The following is a 20190-nucleotide window of genomic DNA, read 5'->3' on the forward strand; positions in this document are numbered from 1 at the left end:
AACGCGCCCCTTAAATGCCGGCAACCACCTACTTGTGTGGAGGGCACAGCTGCTAATGACTTCATTTTTCCTCCCCCTTTAGGCAAAAAAGATGATAAAGATAAAGGAAAAGACAAGGAAAAGAAAAAGCTAGAAAGCGCGCCCCCCTCACATATAGGAAAAAGAAAGAAAAAAAAAAAAGGAGTCACCGGACATTCCAAATTACCGACGGTTACCCCCAATACGAAATGCAGATTAAAACTTCTAAAGTTGGAACGAATAAAAGATTACCTACTGTTGGAAGAAGAATTTATTACAAATCAGGAACAGATAAAAACGACGGATGATAAAAATTATGGGAAACTAAAGATTGATGATTTGAGAGGTTCTCCAATGAGTGTTGGAACGCTGGAAGAATTGATTGACGAAAATCATGGAATTATTGCCACGTCCGTAGGGCCAGAGTATTATGTAAATATACTATCGTTTGTTGATAAAGATTTATTGGAGCCAGGATGTTCAGTTCTGCTAAATAACAAAACGAATAGTGTCGTTGGAATATTGTTGGATGAGGTGGATCCATTAGTTTCTGTTATGAAAGTGGAGAAAGCACCCCTAGAATCCTATGCCGATATTGGTGGCCTAGAATCACAAATCCAAGAAATTAAAGAAGCAGTAGAATTGCCATTAACCCATCCTGAGCTGTATGAAGATATTGGTATTAAACCACCAAAGGGAGTTATATTGTATGGCCCACCAGGCACCGGAAAAACTCTCTTAGCCAAAGCTGTGGCCAACGAAACATCGGCAACTTTCCTAAGAGTTGTAGGTTCAGAATTAATACAGAAATATTTAGGAGATGGACCTAAGCTAGTTAGAGAAATGTTTAAGGTGGCAGAAGATCATGCACCTTCCATTGTCTTTATTGACGAAATTGATGCTGTCGGTACCAAGAGATATGAAGCCACTAGTGGAGGAGAGAGAGAAATTCAAAGAACCATGTTAGAACTACTAAACCAGTTGGATGGTTTTGATTCAAGGGGAGATGTTAAAGTCATTATGGCAACTAACCGAATTGATTCACTAGACCCTGCTTTAATTCGACCAGGAAGAATAGACCGAAAAATACAGCTACCAAATCCGGATACCAAAACGAAGAGAAGAATTTTCCAAATACATACAAGCAAAATGACCATGTCCCCAGACGTCGATTTGGAAGAATTTGTTATGTCCAAGGATGAATTATCCGGTGCAGATATTAAGGCCATATGTACCGAGGCAGGGTTGTTGGCTCTGCGTGAGAGAAGAATGAAAATTACGCAGGTGGACCTCCGTAAGGCAAGGGATAAAGCACTATACCAGAAAAAGGGCAACATCCCCGAAGGGTTGTACTTGTAACTTTCGAGGTGCTGGTGACACCTCTAATTAGTTATGCAATTTACTATTCATATGTACAACCCCTACGCATTTGTTTCTGAGCAACTTCTGCATTTATGCACGACCGAGGAGGCATCGCGAAACGGAGTTGTAGCATATTTTTCCCTCAACAAGTTCGCTGCTCTAGGTGCATCTCCCAAAAGTCCCCTCTTCAGAAGGGTCAAGCGAACCATACTCTGAGTAGTACACTCCTTTTATAGAGAGTTATGAGTTTTTTTGTAACGCGGATGTAGCAGTGTGTGCGCTGTGCATCGATATAGACACATTTTTACGCACATTACGTACTCACAGATGTATATTTTTTTTTTCTCTCTAAAGAAGAATACAATACAAAATTATACCTTTACGAAAAAATGAAAAATATTTTTAAGACTAACTTTGTGAAGTTTTTATGCACAACAAATTTGTTCATAAAAATGGGAGCACAATGAGAGACGGGGTGGTGTCTGTGCGGGTTGAGACGTAGGATCAACAGTGTGTACATGCCTACATGCACGATCTGCACATTGTTACAAAAGGAGAGGGTAACACTCAAATTAAGCGGGTGGTATATCTCCCCCTTTTATACACAACATTAACTACATTCCTCATTCAGTGCATTACCTTCTCGATAAATCGATCGAACAGTTAGCAGTTTTTCGGTGCACACCTGGGAACAATAAGAAAAGGCTTGTTTATTTCAAGAAAGTTTGGAATCCTTGGGGCTTGACTGTACCTTATGCGCGAGGAACTGCTTAACTTGGCTGTTCAGAAATTTTGCATGGTTCTCATTCATCAGGAGAAGTTGCCCTTCTGCACATAAAAGTATTTGGAATGAGGGAGAGGAGGGGGGATATGCGTATATGAGTGTATTTTTAAAATGTGGCTGCACGAAGGGGTCCGTTTCGTGTGCCTTTAGATTTAAAACAGGTGCCGTTTTAAGATATGCACCATCGGGGATAAGGTGCTAATGCCTTCTTTATAACTTGGTAGGAAGAAGTACAGAACGGCCAGCACAGTATCGGGGTGAAAACGGTCCTGCGGAGGGAGGGGGAATTCAACAGTTTTTTCACCGGCATCGAGTAAAAATAGAAACAAAGGTAGTTGTCAAGGTGGCAGTTTTTAAGTGTTGTCCTCTCAGACGGAAGGGGAAACACGGAAACGTTTGCAGTTGCGTAGAATCGAAAATAACAGTGTACGAGCCTGGTGTAAATTATATAACCATGTCAGTCTTGCATTTTTTTCTCTTCAGTGCGTCGTGCTGCTCCCTCAGGGCGCTTATAAATGTGTGCAAGAAGTAGTCCGCCTGCGTGGGAAATAAAAGTGTTCCGCATTTTTGCACTACATAGAGGAAGGCAATTTTGTTTTGAGGGTTTTTATCTTCTAACCAGGTGAATATTTTCGTGGGCATAGAATACCAGGGTGTAGCAAATTCTGTTAAGGGGGTGGAGAGATTAAGCGACTTTGACTAGGGAGTGGCTGCTCCGCATAGGGGATGACATACCCCCCTTCAAATGACAAGCCATTTCGACGACGTACTTGTTCAAAACTTTCCACAGAACATTAATCCTATTTTTGAAAAGGGAAGGATCCACAATTCGGAGGAAACCCTCACCATTTATTTTTCCTTCGTCATTGTTATTCCTACAGGGAAGCAAAGGTGTGCAACACGTGGTCGCATGAGGACGTCCATTTCTTGCACTTTTACAGGGCTTCATTTTTCGAACTTCCTATCTTTCCTACTTTGACAGGAACGCCCCCAGCAAATCCAAATACTTCTCCGTGTGATTCCTCACCGTATTATCAGTTTTCACTTTTTCATTTTCATAGTAAGTTATTTCTTCAAGGACTCTTTTAATAATGGTCTAAAATAAAAGGGTGTTTGTGCAATTTGGCAGATATTTGTGTGTATCGAAATTGTGACTTTCGGAGGGTTTCAACTGGTAGGACTTTGTTCTAGCTTCATACCCGTTGTCTAATGCAGTCGTCTTCTTCTTTCTGCTCCTTCTGCTCCTCCTCCTCAGATTTCTCCTCCCCGTAGTAATAGCTGAAATAGTATTTCTCGTGACATTCAGACGAGTGGATTATTATTCCATACACCATTGGGGGATCATAAAGGGGGATAAGGAAAAGGAAAAATTCCTCAGAGAAGGAATAATGCGAGCTGCCACGTGGAGTACAATCACACAGCGAACAAGCAGAAGAATTTGTTAAGTGCACATTGGGGCATACCTCTCATTAGGGTAAAATGCAAAAAGTGGTACTCCCGTGGGGTTGTGGCTACACCTTATTTACAGTTGCAAAAAAAGGGGGAGGGAAAAAAAAACGTGCATATAAATACATGTATATTCATACTTCCATACATGTGTACCCCCTTGAGGGACTTGGATATGGCAAGTTTCTAGGTGCATCACCAAAGGGGCATTTTTTTCCTGCTTTTTCCCTCTCATTCTTTACTGCTTCGCTAAATGGCAGCTAGCGCTATTTACCCAAGTGTCATTTTAGAAGCGTTGGTCAGGTCCCCAAGAGTTGCCCCCATCGCCTCGCTTTACCCTTCTGCGCGTAATCTACCATTTTGTAAGTGTGGCAAGCCAGTAATATGTACTATATACTCGTATGTATACCACCTGTTGAGCGATTTCCCCCCTTCTCTTGACACGCAGGAGGGAGTTCTGAGTAGATATGCATTACTAAGGGGGAGTGTATTTTCGTTCCTATGAGCCAATGTAAAGGCGCCTAGTTTTACCTCCCCCCTAGGATCTTGAGCAAGTCAAGGGAAAGAATTGAAGCAAGGGAGTTTTTTCTATTTACCTTATGCACACCAGAAGGAGAGCACAATTTTACCGCCTCTAAATGAGCCAGGTATTATTTCCCCCTCATGTTTCACTATATGGTACTAGAGCAATAGACTGGTCATTTTGTAAAAATCGAAATAAAAATTTTCAAAGTTGACGTTGAGTGATTGTTCCTCCTGTACGGTAAGGGAAGGATGCTTCTACGGAGAGTACATTGAAGGGCAGGAAAAAAGGAACAATCACGAACAAGAAGGGCGAAATCGTTGGGAGAGGGGCATCTAACCTGCTTGCTCAAGACTGCGTACGTGTGTGTAGTGTTGAATGGTAATTCACCACAAAAGGGTTAGTTTTAAGAACAGACGGGACGATTTCACGACGTTGGGGTCCTCCCAGAGAACTGTTCCTATTTTGAGACACCCTAACTGGGGAGAATAAATGAACGCAGATCCGCCAACGCGCAGGGACACACACCATTACCGCCCCACCACACTCTTCCGAGCTTGAACGGCGAGGCAGCCATATTATTATGACCATTAAAGGATTTGTCCAATTTGTGAACAAGAAAATCCCGAGTACCATCAAAAAGATAGATGACATAAGAAGCTTCACAGGGAAAAAATTTATAATCGATGGCACCTTCTTTATTTACAAATTTATGTACGTAGCATGGAAGCATATCATTAATGACAAAAATCGTGAGAAGAGATATAAAGCCAATGACTTGACGACACACATTCTGGTGAGACAGTACATCATTAAAAAAAGCATCGAGTTGCTGAAAAAACAGCATGAGTATTTTAAGTCCTTAAAAATTAATACACTTTATATTATCGAAGACATTGGGGCCAGATATGAATTGCAGCCTCTGGATTATAAATGTAAGAAGCATGTGTGGAAAGAGCGAGATTCTCTCAGGAAGAAGAAAAATCTCTTCGACATTTTGAATGTTGACGCGTCCAGGGGGGGGGGAACAAGGAGTGGGTATTCACCAAGTGGGAACTCTCCCAGTGGGGACTCTCCAAGTATACATTGTGCAAGCAGTACAGAGGGATGCGGCGAGATAGGCCCAAGTGGAAGCCAAAATCACAGTGCGAATCCCCCTAACAGCGGGAGCAAACCCATTGGGGAGCAGAGGAGCGCCATCAGCAGCATGAGCCAAGGCAAGAGCCAGAAGAAGTGCAAAATGGAAATCGTCGTAGACGAAGATGGTATTCACGATTTGTTTAAAAAAAATATTTTTATAAAAATTAACTCCAAAACGGCGAACGATATTTACAACTATTTGTCCCTGGAGAAGATACCAATCTTTATAACAAAAAATGATGCAGAGAAAGAATGCGCAATTCAGTGCTCGCACGAAAAAGACATTGTTGTGTCAGACGATACGGACGCATTGGCATTTGGAGCCCCCAACTTAATACGCTTCATTATGAATAAGAAGAAAAGACATATAATCAACAAGGATGAACTGCTAAATGAGTTAAACATAAACTACGAACAGTTCATCGATTTTTGCATCCTTTCAGGGTGCGACTACAGCGCTAAAATACCGGGTATTGGACCGGTGAAGGCGCACAACATTATTAGGAAGTACAAAACGATAGAAACCTTTTTGGAGTCCAGAGCTTTTAACAAGTATAAAAATTCCAAGCTGTTCAACCAGAAGCTAAACGGCATATCCATGTCGCTTAGCGATTACATTGTTAACGAGTTCACATACGAACAGGCACGCAAGGTATTTTTCAACTCCTATTGAGGCGTCCTGTGCCGAGAAAAATTGCTTACTCCATCGGGAACTTTTTCACCCGTTGCAATTTTAAAAACAAATAAAACCATATAAACACATTTGATTGCAGATACTGCATTAGCAGCAATTTTTAAAACCTTCAAATTGTCATAACGGCACTTTCATTTTTAACAACTTCATAGTCACTGGTTGTCCTTTTTTTCTTTGGCGCATGTTTATTGCGATTTCTTAGGAAAAATCTTCTCTGCGTCATAGTGAGCACACTTTTAGGCTTCACTTATTTGGGTTATATCCCCCGGGGGCTTCCCCTCCCTCGTCTTTCGCGTTTTCCCTATGGGGATTACCACGTAATGATATTTACACTTCCTTTTGTGCGCAAACATAGGGCGAAGGGAAAATGCCTCTACCAGCTTCCTGAAGCAGAAGCTGTCTACGCACTTCTCCCCTATTGGTGATCTCCCCATGAGCGGTACCCCACGAGAAGGACACAGATTACTTATGCACACACATTTCTTTTATTCGATAAACGCGAAAAGGGGTTCTGTTCTAACAAGTTAAACGAGTGGACACGAATTGGGAACCCGTACACGGTCACCGGTGTGTGTGTCTACGGTTCGGGAGAATATCAAAATCAGAGGCAAAAGCAGGGATGAAAGATGAAAACGGAAAACAAGTTTCATTTTGTTAAAAAAAAGAAAAAAAAAAAAATGCACAGACACTATCATGGACGCCTGCCCGCACAGCAGAGCACACCCGAACCAGTCCTGCACGTATCTCTTCATCTCCCCTTCATAACTATTTAGACATATGTTCATAAGGCTGGTCAGATTTACGAAGGCGAATGTTAAACCAATTGGGGATGGAATTAAAAATGGGCGACCTTTGGGGGAGAAACCAGAATTGAAAAAAGGGGAGTACGCAAAAATGACACGCGAAAAAAGGAAAGCAAAAAAAGGAATGCAAAAAAAGGAATGCAAAAAGGGCCACACACACAAAGCAGCACGCAGGGAGCGGCAAAAACTTAAAAATTGAAAACTTTAAATTAAAAAAAAAGGGGAAAAAAATATATGATAAATAAAAGTCGATGGGTGGGCTACAAACGACCAGAAACCTTTGCGGGGGGCACACCTCACTTCACCCCTTCATTCACTCTCTGCGTGTTATTCGAATTTTCCCCTCGCAGAGGAGAAGCATCAGCTGTTCAAGCAGGTGCTGCAGTACCAGTCATTTTCCATATCGGGGGGATTCTCAATGGAATAGTTGCAGCAGATCCAGTGAAACCATCTTTCACATTTGTCACATCCAATCCAATTTAGTCCATCCGCTGGGGAACCGTCACTCAGTTCTTCATAGAAGCATTTGCATACTGGGCAGTAAATTCGTTCCTCCCGTATCATTTCGTCCTCTTGTATCTGTGGTTTTTCTTCCTTTATTTCATTTTGGTTCATTTTCACGAGTTCGTTTTTGGTACCTTTTGCCTTTTCCACGGAATGTTTGTCCTTACTGACGATAAGCTCGTTCAGATGGTATGTCGTGCTGTTCATACTGACATCAAACTGGGAAGCAGCACTTGGGTTCTGCGTACGGTTGCTGCTTATCTGTGTTAGGTTTATTAGCTCACTGGGCGCACTTAACATGTTGCTGCTAATATTGGGTTTTTCAGAATTCTCCTCATTGTTTCCGTTTTTATTTTTCCGATACTTCCTTCTTTTTCTTCCATCCGCTTTGCTATTTATGTCGAGGTTGACACTCAACGAACTGGCATCATTCAGAAGATGGTTGTCTGGCACTTCCTCATTCGGCTTCAGCAGATATTTCTTTCTCTTTCGTTCTAATTTCCTATACTTATCACGTTTTCGCGGAACCCTTTCTGGATTGCTTGTTGCACATGCAAGATTCGCCAACTGCTGCGCATTTTCCATGTCCTCACATTTGGCATCGAAAAAGGGATAGGTGTTATTGGGGATTATGTTGGCACCATTGTAATAGGGCATCATCATGTTCTGGTTGGGTGGGAATTTTTTCACTTGATTAATAAAGCTATTGTTCACTATGTTGCTAATGTGGGAACATGCCCTGGAGTTAAAAAAGGAAACATTTTGAAATGACCGAAGTTCTTCTGTTTCATTTTCGGACAGCACTGAGACTGCGCTTTCTGTTACATTGTCGTCAACAAATGAGGGGTCGTTTTTCAATCCTCCATTGTTACTTGAGCTAGCAAAAAGATTTTTTCCAACATCTGATTTTATCTGCAATGCGTTACGTTTATCTTGTGGTAAGTTGCTACTATCTGTTGCTCCTTTTCTTCCCATGAGGAGGTCAGAAATGTGGTTTTCTCCATGTAGTGGATCCTCTGCCTCGATGTTCTTCTTTGCATGCGATGGGGTTCTAGAGTGGTGTTCAATTAGGAACTTCAAATCTTTGTGAAAAAAGGTTTCGCTGTTGCCCTGATTACCACTTGTGTTGTCCTCATTCTGGAAGATACCCGCCGCAATTTTCTCCTCATCGAGGTGGTGATCAAGAACCGTTTTCTTCTTGTGGCTTCTTTTAATATCATTCGACAAGAGATGGGTAGCTTTCCTCAAAACGTTCAGTTGCGTCCTCTCGAAAATGCTACTGATGCACGGATTCTCCTCTATCTTGATTGGCTTCATCAAATGGTTAACGCAGTTTTTATTTAGTTGCTTAAAAATGTAGGTGCCCATTATGAAATTGTACAAATGATTGAAGGGATAGTCGAGAAAATTCTCAAAGAAGAAGAGCTTATTTGTGTTGATAAAATTTGCTAGTGTGTTTTTTTTACATGACTGGAAGGTGTGCTTAAAACAATAGGACTTCTTAGGATTGTAAATATCAACGCGACCAAAGAAGTTGTCCATTTTGCACCCTAACAGAATTCCACAAGAAATATGAAATGACACATCGCAGTCTGTGTTGCTGCACGTGATAACTATTCCATGCTTAATTCTGCAGTAACTGCAAACCTTTTTAATTGCGCCCGATTTCGTTTCGTTCATGTTGTTCTTTTTGGAATAGGCTGTATTTACATATTCTAAGCATTTGGGGTGAACAAATAGTAGTTCCTTTTTGGCCTTATCTTCAAAGCAGTTTAAGAATCCATCTAATCTGGGGCAGTACGTGCAGAAGGCTATTCTTCTTTTTACTTGAAAATATTGGCATCTCGGGCATACAAACTCGTCATCGCTGTGGTTCCTTTTGGCTACATCATGGGTGTGTTCTTTTGTCTGTTCAATATTTGACGATAAGCATTGGTCCGCAATCTTCGTATCATTTGTTTTTCTCTTCTCCTGGGGTTCGTCCCCATTGTGTGTAACCTCCTCCTCGATGACACTCGGGGCATCGCCTTCCACGGGAACAGCAACCGCGTCAGCACCAACAGCATCAGCTCCGGGCGCGTGGGCATTAATAGAATCCGTGCCAACAGCATCTACGGCAACCACGTCGGCACCAACAGGATCCACGTCAACACCTATATCGATGGAACCATTTCTACTTCCATTTCGTTTCTCCCCATATTGGGGTCCCTCCGATGGATCAATGGCCAATTTATCCGTGTCAATGACAATAACCGATTCTTCCAGTTTATTTTCACTATTCGCATCCGTTGCCTCCACGTTGTCGTTATAATTTGTCGTGCCATCCGTGTGCGGTTTGTGCCTGTTCTTGCTTGGTCTTCCGACTTTGCTGGAGCGCGTCGGGTTTCTAACACGTTCCCTTGCTTTCACAACTGGGTGGCTGGGCAGCTTACATTTCACCCCCTCGTCGAGGTAATTCTTAATAATGTCGATGTTCATTCTGTTGCAGCAGAAGTAGCAAATGAACACATTGCACAGGGAACATTTCTTCAGTACGCTCAGGGAGCCCAATCTCCGCTCCTTTTTATTCTCCAGATGTTCCCTCAGGTTGGACCCATAGGTGGTGTAGTTGCTATTGTCGTGGAGGCTGTTTCCTCCCATTGTGCCTCGACCAGTGCCGCTAACCGGGTCGCCATTCTCAGTGATGTTACTATTTCCTCCTTCCAGCGCGTATGTGTCGAACCTGGTTCCGAGCTTCCGATCATCCCTCCCCCTCTGTGAATAACTCGACTTGGATAAGCACACACTGCACAACATTAGATTCTTATTATTCAGCAACGACAGAAATTGAAGGAAAAAGGAAAAAAAGGAATCGTCATCCTGATAATTCGCCATATTGATGTGATACTTCTCCAGGATAAGCTCCGACAGTCTCCTCAATTGGAAATCATTAAAATGAGGATACAGTAATAAAATATTTTCAAAGTTCTTTAATTTTTTATACTTATCGCTCAGTATGACGCCGTTCAATTCTTGTAAATCCTTTTGCATGTACAACAAATCATGAGTCAGCAATTTAAGGAGGGAATCCTCATCTAGCATGTTTTCATTGTAGATATTTTTGAAGCTGCTTATGCTTATGATGTTGTTGCACTTGATGGCGCTAATTTTGTTTATCATTTCCAGGTCGAATAGGTCGATGGCCGTGTTCTTCGTTCGGTTCTTCTCCTCCAGCTCCAGGAACATCTTTCCCTGCTCCTCATCCGCATCGGGCGAGGTAGTGGTTGAGGAGGCAGCGGTTGCAAGCGACGTACTGGTCCGTTCATTATCCACCGTGGTCGCCTCCACCTCGGGGACGATGGTTTTCTTTTTCACCCTGCCTGAGTCCGACACGCAACTCACCACATCGTTGCGCTCCTTGGACAAGTGCTGATCAAACGCCTGGTACAAATCATTAAAATCGTCGACAATGCCCATATTCGTTTGCAAATTCTGGCTATAGTTCTCATAGTTAAAGTAAACAAATTTGTCGAAAATGGAGAGAGATGATAAGGATAACAAGTTGAATAATTTCATGTCACTAATTTTGAGGTAGGACTGCAAAATGTATGCGTCAAACACTTTGGACATATTTACTTTGTCTTCCAATTTATTTTTATTAAATTCTTTTTCTCGAAGGATTTGATATTTCCTTAAAATTTCTGTCGGCGCTTTTCTTTGCGAATGGTTGGAGCAAAACAGAACTAGCTTGTTGGCTTCGTTCAATTCGATGAGATACTTATTGGAGGAAGTGGCACAAGATATGTGGTAGTACTTATAGCAGTCGGCAATGTTACACTTAATTATTCCCGTGTTGTTGGTTCTCAGGCACAGAGAGCATTTATACCTGGTCCTTTCCCTACTGCTAAGTTCAATTCTGTCATTAATTACGCAATTGCTTATTAGTGCGCAACGAATGTGACACCATTGGTTCTTCTTATTGGTCCTCTTGATGGGACCACCCCCCAAGTAGAAGGAATCAAATTCGCAGATGCAGCAGGTGGGAATTTTAAAAATGAAGGAGAAGTTCTTGTTGTAGTTATACTTCAACAAGAGGTTATTGTCATACGAGTCGTTCTCATAAAACGGGAAATTCCGGTTGATAAAGTGGGACAAATCGGCATTGTTTTCACTAAAATACTTTTGTGCAATAAGTGTTTTCTCTTTAAGACCCATTTTTTTATCAACGTCGTTGGTATCCTCTGGGTAACGGAACTCCGACTTGTTCATTGCTTGGCTGCTATTCTGATAAACATACTGATTTGCGTCACAGTCTTTTTCGCTCTTAACATGGGTACTATAATCGAAAGGGTACACATTCAGGTTACGGCTGGGGCTGCTCAGGAGCCCATTATTAAGGCTCAAACTGTTACACGTGGCTTCCAAATTGTTGTCCTCATGTTTACTGTTGCTCTTATTATTCATACTAAGTAACTTCATTTTGTTCAGTTTTGTGCTGCCCAGGGGTCTCCCCCTCTTTCTAACAACCCCATTTGTATTAACATCATTCGTGGTGCCACTCCTCTTGTTGGTATTCCCCTTTCTGTCTCGTACTCTATTTTTCGCCTTTAATTCTCGCTTCGATATTCTACTGTGGTGAGAATTTCTATCCTTCCTCCTCCTATCTCCCTTTTGGTCCTTTTCTTTTTCATTTTCCTTTGAATCATCTGGGTCATTATCGTCTAAGTTTTCGTTTATAAAGAACGGTTCCTGTCGGAACATTTTAAGATGTTCAGGGTTTAGTGCGTTCACCTGGGAGGTGTGCATCACCTGGTCATAGCCAATCACGTGACCAGTGCTGCCACTACTACTAGGGTTACCTTCTCCTCTCCCCTCTCCCTGGATAACGGTCTTATTCACAATAATGCAATTGAAAAATATTTTGTACTTATACAAATGGGTGTTCTTCAAAACGACGTTCTCGAAAAAGTCATGAGAGTCCTTAATTTCTACGTTGTATTTCTCCTTGTAATGGGAAAGATCCCTATCGATATCGAAGAGCAGAAAAATTGATTTATGCTTATAAATAGCACTGATGGGGTGGTTCCAATCTATGGTGATTTCCTCCGGGGGGGTGTATTCCTTCAATTCGTTTTTTATATCTAAGGAGGAGTTACCAAATTCATCAGAACATCTGGAAAAGTATTCAATTTCTTTCCTTTTCCTCGGACCACTTAAATTTCTGATAATTTTAAAAGCGGTGGAATCTTCGATGAACAAAATTTGATTCCTTAGGTAGGAGCATAATGGACAGATCCACTGTTCGTCCTCCGGATTTTTTGCACTCCCATGGTTGGCATTATTTTGGCCACTTCCACTTGTGGCTGGAGGATTTGTGTCGTTCGTAATGTAGGCTTGGAGGGTGTTGATTATCCCTCCCGTTTCCAAAATGTTGCTCTGCTCATTTTGCAACTCATTTTTGGTGTTACTACTCTCTAGAAGATCCTTCAAAATGGGTTCCTCGTCCTGCTCTTCATTTTTCAGCGAATCCATTTTTTCGATTTTCACATTGGTGCTACCTTCCCCTGCGAATGTTGAGTTCGAATTCTTATTCGCTTCTCCGTAGGGGTCCTCGCCCCCGTTCATTGCTTCGCGAGATGGCTGGCTTGCAACCTCCACTTTGAGTCCGTTCCCCTGTTGGTCGCTGTACGAAGGGGTTTTCATTTCGACATCGTGGCTAACCTCATTTTTGTCATTCTCACCTTCCTCTTCACCATGACCATTTTCAGTCTCTGCCCCTACTTCGCCACATCTAGTGGTAGTAAAGATACTAATGGGTGAATTAAAATTGATGTAACAATCCGAGAGAAGCGACTTCATTATGTTCAGCTTAACCTTTTTGGGTTCGTTTTTCTTACTCGCACTGTTGGCAGCCCAAACGGGTTGGTACTGCTTACCCGTTGGCCCTTCCGATTCGTTCTTCTCCGAATTCTGTGAGCTTCTCCTAACAATGTTATAACTTTTAATATTCCTGGAGCCAGTGCAAAATGAGTGCATGGGCGTGTAACAACAGTCGCAGAAAACTATGGGGTTATCTTCCCAATCCTCTCCCAAACTGCAAATGTTGCATAGGGCCTTTTCAGTCCAGTTATTTGGTAGCTGTGAGCTGTGACTAATTAATAATCTTAACTTTAGCAAATCGACAATCTGCTTGGACAGCGTGTACGTATGTTTCGTGTTTAGTTTATTTTTTAAATACTCATTGATATAGAAGTTGATCATTTTGTCCTCGATGGAGTACCAGTACTTGTAGGGCTTCTTCTTTTCGTTCTTTATACTATGTAGGAGTTTTGTCAGAATTTTCCTCTGCTCCTTTATGTTGTGCACATATCGGGAAAAGAGCACGCATATTTCCTTATTAATGTTTTTCATGTTTTTTGCATCATTCGCACTTTTCGCGTCGATTAAGTCATTCGCGTTTCTTACGTTCTTCTCATCGGTGTAGTTAACGACTGCGCTTGCGCTGCTAGCCCCCGGCAAGAGAATTCCTGCGTCGTTGTTGCCTGCTTCCAGTGCGAATTCTGAAGCATCCCCATTATGCAGCTGACCAAGTGGAGCGTTGTTATCACTCGAGATGTACCCTACAGCTCTATCCTGGTCGTTCTTATAATTTCGTTTCAAATCAGAGGCCGAGGAAGAAATGCTCGGCTTCATTTCGCCTAGCCCTGAGGTACTCCTCCTGACTAGTTTCTTCTTCCGATTTTTTAATTTGTTAAAATTTATACAATAAGCACGTACCTTCTTCGTGACAGAATTGCTGTTGTTGTAGTTTACATTCAGAAGGTTCTTTCGATATTTGTCCAGATTTATATTTGTTAATATGAACTCGTAGTAAATGTTGGACTTGTATTGATTTCTTTGCAGCGAAAACATGGAACTATTAAACGGCACCGTGGCATTATTCGGAATGGAGAATTTGAACTTCCTCAGAAACTGAAAATTGTAGTACTTGTTTCGCTTCTTCAGTAGTAACTTTTTCCTATGGGGGAATTTCCTCTGACCTTCACGGTAAACACATTGGTGTTTTTTATTTTGGGCTCCTTTAGAGTTCATATTCTGACCCCCGATTGTGTTACTCCATGGAAGGTCTTCGTGGTTAGTCGCTCCATGGTCTACTTCATTGCTCAATGGACAGGAGGCTCCTTCCTCATTGGGAAACAGCTCCTGCGATTCCTTGCTCTCGCTCATATTGCTAAGGGGGAAAATCTTTAACGACTCTTCCATTTGGCTATTAACCGCATGGCCATGCTTATCCTTATTAGTCTCATTTAGAAGGATTGTTTTCCCCACTTCTATTTCTTCACTTTGTATATATGACTGCTTTATCTCACCCGTTACATCTCCTACGTTTCCCAGTTCTGGTAGTGAATGAGGCTCCCATTGGGTAGCGGAATCTGTGTTCTGTTCCACAGCCTGCTCACTGACGGGAAGCTGCTTCTCTTCTTCGTCGTCCTCCTCCCTGACATCGCTGCCCGAGTGTTCTATCTGCGCCTGCTCCGATTTACTGGACTCCTCCTTTGGTTCGCTGCTATCCACATTATTTGCAAATTCCTCATCCTTATTTTCGTTGTGCACCTTTTGTAACTCGGCATCGGTGAGTGCTAAGCTGTTGGTGTTGTTATCAAACTTGCATTTTTCCTTCTCTAAGTGGTCCAAACTTTTGTTCACAACTTCCACTTCGATTTTGTCCAGATCATTTGCCTGTTCCTTTAGTGTCATCTTTAGAGAGGCAGCATCTGTAATGTTCTTTTTTTTTTTTTTTTTTTCTTCTTTTTCAATTTTGCACTGGGGTTATTATGTACTGATATGCATTTTTTCCTCTTCCTAATTCTCCTGCATGCTATCTTCTTATTGACATTCTTAATGTGAATGTACTTGGACTTCGCATTGGTGAGCTTGAAATTTTTTACCTTATAAAGTAAATTTTTACTTTTTTGCCGTTCCCAGTAAGGCAAAATATTGCCCATGATAATTGGCAAGGAGGCATAATTCTTCAATTCGTCCAAAATGCTGTTGTAACATCTTTCTTTATCCTGCACCGACATTTTTGGGTTCAGTATGTTTCTTCTATCGCCAAAAGTAATTTCGGTAAGCAATTTAGCTAGCGCTTCCTTCTCGTAGAGGTCCTCTTGCTCCTTAGCAGGCTGTTCTTCGTTACCGGCGATTCCATGCACACCGCTATTTCGCTTCACAAAGGCCTTGTCCCCACCGTTGTTCTTTTCTGCAACTCCGTGATTCTCACCGTCCGCGTCGATTTTTTCGCTAAATTCGTAATTCTTCGGAATATAAATCGCGATGTGGAGTCCGTTGGGCACTGGTTTGTTCTGAATGTAGGGCAGCCTACCAACTCCATCGTATTTCTTATTCAGAAAGGGGTTAAAGAAATTGGTGTCCTGCTTGCTCGTTCTACTGGGTCTGGAGGTAGACGTCCCCTTTTCCATATGCGACTTGGAATATTCATCGTTTTCGATATATTTTTTCAACTTCGTTTCACTGTCCTTTTTGGACGAAAATTTTGCATCTTTATATTTAAGTGATTGGTCGTATGGATAGCTGATGTGACCTTCACCCGTATGTAGCATCATCACATTTTCGTAATTCATCAAATCGGCTTGATGGTAAAACCCTTTAGCATACATTGGGTGGGAGGGGACCATAAACTGTTTACCATACAGGACGTCATTCTTGTAAGAACCCATTTGACTGTTTAAATTGAGTTGGCTATTCGACGGGGGATAATTCTGCGTCGGGAATTTATTGTTTCCGTGTTTGTCAAAGAACATCAGGGGGTGTTCATCAATTCCATGGTTCATATGACTGTTCATGTGGAGATGCTCCAAATTGACTATGCTGTTATTATTTTGCGTGTTTCCAAAATTGGGAACATTTCTGGCCCCCAATCTGTCGGTGCCATTTCGATTACTGTTGCTCACATTAGTGGAATATTTTCCCCCATTGTTACCCCCACTGTAGCTGTCGTCTCCTGGGCCATTGAGCCCTGCTCCCTTGTTCGAAGGATTAACCATGCCACGAGTTATATCAGAAAGTGAACAAGGGAACATGTTCATTTCTTCACTCATCTTGTTATCGAATTGGCTATTCATCAGCAAAAAGTTGTTGTTTTGAATGGGCGTGTTCACGCTCATGCTCGTTCCAACGCCCTCAGCCACACCGTTCATTTTGTGAAACTTGTCGTTGTTACCAAAGCAGTTATTAAAGAATGGATAGTTGTTGGGGAAGGTATCAAAGTTTTGAAACTTATTCATGCTGTTGAAATTTTCGAGGCGCTTCTGGCCGTTTGGATTGTCGAGATGGTTCCTCCCGCCACTGTCGCCCCGTGTTTTGGTCGGGTCAAAATTGGCACGGGTCAAATTGTCGCCCAAATGCTTCCCCATGCTAGGGTTAGATAAATTACAGCCCTTCGCGTGGTTGTGGTTAGCTAGTTCGCTGTTACTTCCCGTGTTGGTATTTTCTGCGTTAAATGAGTGGAGGACATTGCTGTTAGGAAAGCTTGGCTTGTCTGATCGGCTGAATGTGTTACTCATTAAATTGTTCGAGTCATTTTTGCCGTTCGGGAGAAGAATCGCATTTGCGCTGCCAATTCCTGGATTGACACACGCGTTTGTGTTATTATGGTGCGCATTATTTTCTGCACCGTTATTCGCGTCGTCTGCTAGTTTGCAAACTTTCCGATCGTTAATTGTCGACACGAAATTTGTAACTGGAGATGTGCTGCTTGCAGTCGAGCCAGCATTTACTTCCCCCGGCCCCTTCCCCATCTTAAATTCTGACATCACACCTGATTCCCTGGAGGTATTTTTAAACTGGGCGTAATTGGACATGTGGCCACTGCCATTGCTGTTCACGCCATGACTAACACTGCTATTGACTATATTCACAAAGGGGGTGTTCGCATTCCTTACGCTCACATGGTGAGTCGCACCTAAGGGGGAGGAAACGACGTAGCCCAGATGGTCTACATTATACTGATGACCATTTCTGAAATTCTGTTGAATGTCAAACATGTTGCCATTTGCGAGCGTCGGATGACCCGGCATGGGGAGAGCTCTCATGAAGAAATTGTTTTCCCTCAGATTAGTCGACTGAATATGGCTGAAATTTCTGCCCATAATGAAGGGGAAAGCACCAGGATGCGCATTCCTCAGGTTTTGATGATGCAAAGTATTCAATAAGAATTCATTTCTCGCCAGAGGCATAAATTCGATAATGCTTTTTCTTGGTTCACATGGTATGACATTTTCATGATTGGTAATTTTTTTATCAATGTCGTATGGATAATTCTTTGGATTAAAGCCCAAAATGTTTTCCTCCTTTTTTATATCATTTACAATATCCACAAAGGGGATAACTGCTTGATTATTTTCGTTACCTTTTTCATCTTGTTCGTTTTTAAAAATAGAATTTTTATTTTGAGAAATGTAATCGGTAATGTTGGGCGTATCATTATTTCTTTCACTTCGATTTAATTTTATTTTGACTGAACTCGTGTAACAGTTAATATTTTGGAAAATTTTTTTATTAATTTTTTTGTTTTTTATTTTGTTACATATGTAATCTGTGCATTTTATGTGGTCCTCAAAGGCAGAAATTAACCTCTTGTCGAAATTGGAGAAGTACTGATTGTCGATGTTGGTCCAGAATTGATGTTCGTCTAGATTTTCATTTTTTATGTTCCCATCCCTCAGTGCGTTCATCACATCGTTGTTTCTCCTTCCATTAGTTCTTACCCTATCCATTATAAATGTGCATAACACGGGACGGAGTGACGTAGGTTGGTGCAAGTCGACAAGTTTTGCATGCGCGTTGACGAGGTGCTTTGCGAGTTGCTCCGCGTGTTACTCTGTGTGTTAGTCCTCGCGCCACTCTGCATAATACGCCGTGTGCCACCTCTTGTGCTTCTACCGCTTGTCGCGGACGTGAACCCCGTGACACCCAAACGTGCGCATACCTAAGGGCACGTGCGCGTTTGCCTACATTCGAGCGTAGGCGCGAGCAGTTATACCTGCTTGCACAGACCAGCTGCTCTGAGTGTTGTCGCGCCAAAGATGACCCCGATGCATGTACTGTATTCGAATGAGATGGCGGTGCGTGTGTTCTATTCAAATGAGCTCGCGGAGAGTGTGCGTTATTCAAATACAACTACGCATGCGCAGTCCTGAAGGGGAAGCTACCAAATGTAACAGCCACAGGTACATGCGAAAATGCAACTCTGGCTCAGTTATATAGACGCACATGTACACAACGCAAAAAAAAAAAAAAAAAAAACGGGGAAATATAAAAAGAGTTCACAAGAAGGGTGCTACTATGGAGATGCGTTAAAACAAAAAAGTCACTATTTTTTTTTTTTTTTTTTCCAACTTCAGTATATATATAAAAAAATTCTTTTTCATGAAATCAGCAAATTTGCGTATTTCCAAAATTTACACAATTGAACAGAATAATAAGTGAAAAAAAAAGTGGGTGGAAAACATGGGGAATCTATTTTTTCACTCAATAGTTTTCTTACACATGTCCGTGTTTCTATGTGTACAATTCTCTTTGCATATGCGTAAAGGGTGTATACTGCATGAACGTATATATCGTCTAAATGAGCTGAATACAAACGTTTAACGATCATACATGGTCACAAACGAGCGCATAAACACGTGCCACACGTACGGACGTGTATATGTTCAATGTGCATATGTTCACATATGTGCATGGTAGAAGGATACGTATGTATGCGCATCCACACATGGCGCGGCGCACATACGTTCACTTTTGAAACAAGTCAATTGTAAAATCGGATGAAACTGGGAACCGCATTTAATCGCGAAAAAAAAAAAAGCGAATAAAACGAAGCGAATTGATACGAATTAATACAGTTTGAAATTCAAAATTTCAAATTGATCCTTTAAATACACACAAGAATGTATAAAAAATTGCGTTCATTTTTAAACTCTTAAGAAATAATTCTCCCCTTTTTGCCATTATTCCACGCGCGCGTATACAACATAGTGTACATTATTGTTAAAAATGTACCAAGATGGGAGCCACGAAAATTTTCCAATCATACATTCATGCACTATGACACCCACAGTAATTATATGCCATATGGTGAAGCGCAAGTCCCCTCGTATTTATATTAAATACGCGATGGGAAAGTATACTATAATAGTGTTGGGGGGATGTGCTCGCGAGGAGGTTGCTTGGAAGTGGGACCGCAAGTGCGACACGGAAGTACAACTGGTCAATACAATTGCAACGTATGTGCCAAGTTACAGGTAAAGCATGAATGTGACATATGATTCGGCGCCGAACATCCGCGTAGCATATATATACGTAGCATGTACTCGGATAGCATTATACAAGTATGGCATTACATAAACGTAGTACATATATACGCCTCATAAATTGGGAACAAAAAAACGGTTAAATTGATAAGGGTTAAAAAGTAGTATACTTAAAATAAAAAGGGAAATCAAATGACATAAGAGATTTTTACGTTAAAAAAAAAAAAAAGCAAAAGTAAAATAAGAGCCAAAGCGAAAGTAAAATCGTTTGTAAAATGCGTTCAAAAAAAAACACAAGATTGATTAACCAAATAAAATCGCAAGCGTTACGTTCATATAAAAAGGAAGCAGCAAACTGTGGGCGTAAATTTGGCTTTTCTTGATTCGTAACTCGCGTTTTTATTTCCGCGAAGGGTTGCGCGGTTGTAGCTTACGCTTACGAAGGGACCATACCTTGTATACATGCTTATATATATGGGCGTTTGTAAATTTAACGGATTCGCAACCTCATGCCTGCCTTTCCTCTATAAAGCATTCCAATTCATTCATGGGGGGCATTTTTCCATGGAGATGTAATTACTGCCTGCTCTTACTTAAAGGCAACC

The 20190-nt window shown here is 41.6% G+C and overlaps 4 protein-coding genes across 4 annotated transcripts in view; 2 read left to right on the plus strand and 2 right to left on the minus strand.

Annotated features, from left to right (window-relative positions):
* C922_02192 (26S proteasome regulatory subunit 4 like B) overlaps positions 1–1377 on the plus strand; it is a gene marked incomplete at both ends in the record, with an annotated part of 2279 nt that extends 902 nt beyond the window's left edge. The window contains one exon of the mRNA XM_008817791.1: positions 83–1377. Within this exon, the coding sequence (XP_008816013.1) occupies positions 83–1377 (1295 nt within the window). The remainder of the gene's footprint in view (positions 1–82) is intronic.
* A 718-nt stretch (positions 1378–2095) lies between these two features.
* C922_02193 (hypothetical protein) lies at positions 2096–3498 on the minus strand (the record flags this gene model as incomplete). The annotated part of the gene is made up of 7 exons (XM_008817792.1): positions 2096–2208; positions 2382–2433; positions 2618–2701; positions 2784–2829; positions 2935–3039; positions 3139–3260; positions 3364–3498. 7 exons carry the CDS (start codon positions 3496–3498, stop codon positions 2096–2098), a joined length of 657 nt encoding a protein of 218 aa, XP_008816014.1.
* Positions 3499–4716: 1218 nt separating this feature from the next.
* Positions 4717–5946, plus strand: C922_02194 (hypothetical protein; the record flags this gene model as incomplete). The annotated part of the gene is made up of 1 exon (XM_008817793.1): positions 4717–5946. One exon carries the CDS (start codon positions 4717–4719, stop codon positions 5944–5946), a length of 1230 nt encoding a protein of 409 aa, XP_008816015.1.
* A 1184-nt stretch (positions 5947–7130) lies between these two features.
* Positions 7131–18049, minus strand: C922_02195 (DNA (cytosine-5-)-methyltransferase; the record flags this gene model as incomplete). Its single annotated transcript, XM_008817794.1, has 2 exons — positions 7131–15011; positions 15095–18049. 2 exons carry the CDS (start codon positions 18047–18049, stop codon positions 7131–7133), a joined length of 10836 nt encoding a protein of 3611 aa, XP_008816016.1.
* Between the last annotated feature and the right edge of the window lie 2141 nt (positions 18050–20190).

The sequence above is a fragment of the Plasmodium inui genome (genome assembly GCF_000524495.1).
Source record: "Plasmodium inui San Antonio 1 unplaced genomic scaffold supercont1.7, whole genome shotgun sequence".
In the NCBI taxonomy this organism is placed as follows: Eukaryota; Apicomplexa; class Aconoidasida; order Haemosporida; family Plasmodiidae; genus Plasmodium; species Plasmodium inui.